We start from the raw sequence: 3,752 nt of genomic DNA, 5'->3' as shown, positions 1-3,752 counted from the left end.
CCTGTACCCAATGGTGATCAGCAGCAGCATCACATCAGGTTCATCTCAGTTTTCTCCAGACGGGTCTTGAGGGAAACGTCAGTTCAATCTCTGCAGTGCAGGCGCTCCACAGGGGCTCTCTGGGCAACCAACTGCAGGGGCAGGAGCCCTGGAGTGGCAGTGCCTGAACAGCACCTTCCTGCCTACACTGCCACCCTGGATGGCTGCCCCAGGGCCTGGCATTTGACCCTGCACTTGCTGCAGGAGTCCCGGCCCTGGTTCCAGCCAGACCAAACGCTGGGACCCATGGCAGAACCTTGGTGCCCCAGGGGGCAACCACAAGCAGTTGCCAGGCACCTGAGGCCACGGCTGCCCCAATTTTGGGTACACAGTGCTGATGTCAGAGTGGCCACTGTGACCTGTGCAACCAAGGCCCCAAAAGGGAACGCTGGGCTCAGGCCGTGTGTCAGTGCGACCTGACAACGGGAGGAGAAGGTAGGGCAGGGACGTGGCTGCCCAGGGACCAGAGGGGCCCCACACCTCGGGGCTCTGGGCCGTGCTGCAGGCTCAGCTGCCTCTCCCTTCCCAGATTCAGCGGAGGAACAGACAGAAGACACTGGTGTTCTTCAGCGCGACGACGGGAGAAGGCGGACGGGAGCAGGGCTCACGCAGGGCTGAGCAGGGAGCAGAGCCCTCGTGGCTCTGGGCCTGTTCTGCGAATTCCCGGCACTCTTCTTTCTCCCACAGTGAGAGAGGATCTGGAAGTGACCACGTCACTCGTGGACACGGAGTCACCGCTGACAGCCGCCATGGGTGATGACAGCAAGCAGGAGGGCCCTGGTGCCAGGGAGCCAGGTGAGGGCAAAGCAGCCCTCTGACAGCCTGGCCCAGGGGCTCTTGTGGCAGGCAGCGTGGGGCCCAGAGCAGACAGAGGCAGGGGGAGGCAGGAGCTGCTCAGCCATGCTGGTGCTGGGAGCCTCCTTCCTCCCCAAGTGGGGCCCAGCTGGGCCAGGGGGCAGCTCCTGGGACAGCCGTGCCCGCAATGGCCCCTGCTCTGCAAGGCCTCCAGCCCTGCCCATCAGCCAGGCAGGGGCAGAGCAGCCTTGGGGCCGATGCTGCTGCAGGCTAAGAGCCCCGCAGAGCTGCTCATGCCTGGGCCATTGGCTCTGTCCCCTGCAGCCTGCGTGCTGTGTCGCCGTGTGGAGGCTGACCCGGACATGTGCGGTGACAAACTGGAGAAGGGTGGGCTCTGTGCCCACAGGTTCTGCATGGTGAGTGGCTCCGGGCGCTCCCTCCACCCTTGCAACTGGCGGTTGCTGCCACCCTGTCCTCATCAGCTGCTCCCCTTGTCTGCAGTTTTTTGCCAGTCTACTATTTCGCCAAGAGAACCACCACGCTGGACTCATGGGCTTTCTCCCTCGGGACATCCGAATTGCAGTCCAGCGGTCAGCACAGAAGGTGAGAGCGGGACAAGCGCAGGGAGATTTGTGCCAGGCGAGGCCTGCCAGAGCTTTGCCCAGACAGCAGCAAAGAAAGGCCGGCCCAACAGCCGGGACAAAGTCTGGCTCCCAGCAGCTCTGGCAGAGAGGCTCTGGCACAGGAGCCTCCCTCCTCCAGCAGGCGGCTCTGTGGGCTGCGACCCGGCAGCGGCCGCATCCTGCGCCCTGCCCGGAGCCGTGGGGCTGCCTGGGGAGGCCCCGAGGCTGCTGCTGCTGCTGATGGGGCTGCTTGGCTCTTTCCAGCTCTGCTGCGTCTGCGGCCAGAGGGGGGCAACCATCACGTGCTGCAAGGAGGACTGCGGGAGATGGTTCCACCTGCCCTGTGCCAAGGAGGGCGGCTGTGTCAATGTATACATTACTCCATACAGGTACCTCATTTCTCCTTGTGGCCACCTCTGCGGAATGAGCCGCATTTCTCATTTCCCCATCCATTTTCCTCCAGGTCCTTCTGCCCTGAGCATCGTCCAGAGCAGGTCGTGGAGGCGACTCCTGAGCCAGGCACCAATTGCCCCATCTGCATGGAGCCTGTGGAGGACAGAATGACCTTCACAACCCTGGTGTGCCCAACGTGCAAAAGGGCCTGGTTCCACAGGGACTGCATCCAGGTTGGAGCCCTGCCCTCAGCCCCAGGGCACAGCAGGTGCTCAGCAGCAGCAGGGCCTCGCTCACCCTGCTTGTGTTTGCCCTGCAGGGACAGGCCATGCGCGCTGGTGCTTTATTCTTTCAGTGCCCCCTGTGCAGAGACAGTGGGGAATTCCCTGTTGCAATGTTCATCTTGGGGATCCGAATCCCCTTCAGGTTGGTGTTCTTCTGCCTGGCCCACCAGTCAGGAGGGGGCAAGGGCTGTGCTGTGCCAGGCCCTGCCCCAGGAGCCCTGGCCATGCCCTGTCCCCTGAGTCTGGGCTTCAGCTTCACGCCCAACTTGGAAAAGTGCTGGAAGAAGACCAGGGACACCCTGAATCTCCATGTCGGGAGGGCAGCAGAAATTCATCAGTTTTCCATTTCTCTATCAGACTACCAGCATGGGAGGACAACAATGCCTTTGCAGATCTAGGAGAGAGGCACAGCCAGTGCAATGCTGTGGAATGCCTCTACCCTGGAGGCAGGGAGGAGGCAGAGGAAGCAGGGTGAGTTGGGATGCTGCTCGCAGGGCTCTGCAGGGAAACCGTATCTTGGCAAGGGCTCAAAGAGCAAAGAACTTTAATACCTTGGCCAGACAGCCATGTGTGGGGACATTTTGTCCTCAGTGTCACAAACTTCTTTGCTTCCCCAGGCCCTGGGAACTGCTCCTGTGCTCCTCCTGTGCTGCTGAGGGCACCCACAGGCGCTGCTCTGGCCTGAGAGACAGCACATACAGATGGGAGTGTGACAGCTGTGCTGGGCTTGGAACGGGTATGAGTCAAAGCCCCCGGTGTCCTGGGCCGGGAAGAGTGCCCAGGCTGGGCTTGGCAGAGCACATCCACTGCTGGAGGGCTGAGGGCACTGCTCTGGCCTGGCCGGGGCCTGGGGGGCCTTTGACATTCCTGCTTGCTCTTACAGCCCCCAGGGATGAGTCAGAGCTCAATGGCCCCAGCCTGACCAGACAGTCGGGACTGGAATCTACTCATGGCTCCTCAGAATCTGAGGCCTTCAGCCCCAGCTCCCACACCACAGTGCCATTGGGGCTGGCTTCCCCATCTTCATCTCCAAAGACCAGTAGCCTCAGCAGGCCCCAACTCGCAACATGGGAGCAGTCACGGCCATCTACTTCACGGGACAGCAGCAGCCTCAGAAGATCAAGGTCAAGATACAGCAGCTCCCCTAACCTTGAGGACCAGGTCCATTCCAGACGTGGTCGTCCTCGCCGCAGGCAAAGCTGCTCTTGCCAGCAAGGTCAGGCCCAGAGCCCACCTGTCCGGTCCAGGAGTCGCCGTGACCGGAACAGTGAGACACGGCTGAGGGCGGAGAGGCCCGGGCGAAGGGAGACACCATCACGGATGTCCCCCAGAGACCGGTGCCCCTGCCAGCAAGGTCGGGCCCAGAGCCCACCTGTCCGGTCCAGGAGTCGCCATGACAGGAGCAGTGGGACAGGGCCAATAACTGAGAGGCCCGGGCGAAGGGAGACACCATCACAGACGTCCCCCAGACGCAGGTGCTCCCGCCAGCAAGGTTGGGCCCACAGCCCACCTGTCCGGTCCAGGAGTCTCTGTGACAGGACCAGTGGGACAACACCAAGGACTGAGAGGCCCGGGCGAAGGGAGACATGGTCAGGGACGTCCCCCAGACGCAGCCTCT

At 62.4% G+C, this 3,752-nt stretch overlaps 1 protein-coding gene across 1 annotated transcript; it reads left to right on the top strand.

The window, feature by feature from the left end:
• Nucleotides 1–788: 788 nt before the first annotated feature.
• LOC311158695 (PHD finger protein 7-like) lies at nucleotides 789–3,030 on the top strand (the record flags this gene model as incomplete). The annotated part of the gene is made up of 8 exons (XM_084214266.1): nucleotides 789–834; nucleotides 1,159–1,250; nucleotides 1,336–1,437; nucleotides 1,722–1,846; nucleotides 1,921–2,083; nucleotides 2,170–2,408; nucleotides 2,492–2,605; nucleotides 3,018–3,030. 8 exons carry the CDS (start codon nucleotides 789–791, stop codon nucleotides 3,028–3,030), a joined length of 894 nt encoding a protein of 297 aa, XP_084070392.1.
• Nucleotides 3,031–3,752: the final 722 nt, after the last annotated feature.

The sequence above is a fragment of the Fringilla coelebs genome, assembly GCF_963513975.1.
Source record: "Fringilla coelebs genome assembly, chromosome: 13".
NCBI lineage: Eukaryota > Metazoa > Chordata > Aves > Passeriformes > Fringillidae > Fringilla > Fringilla coelebs.
Note: the sequence above shows the minus strand (reverse complement) of the source record. Positions and strands in the feature narration are given on the sequence as shown.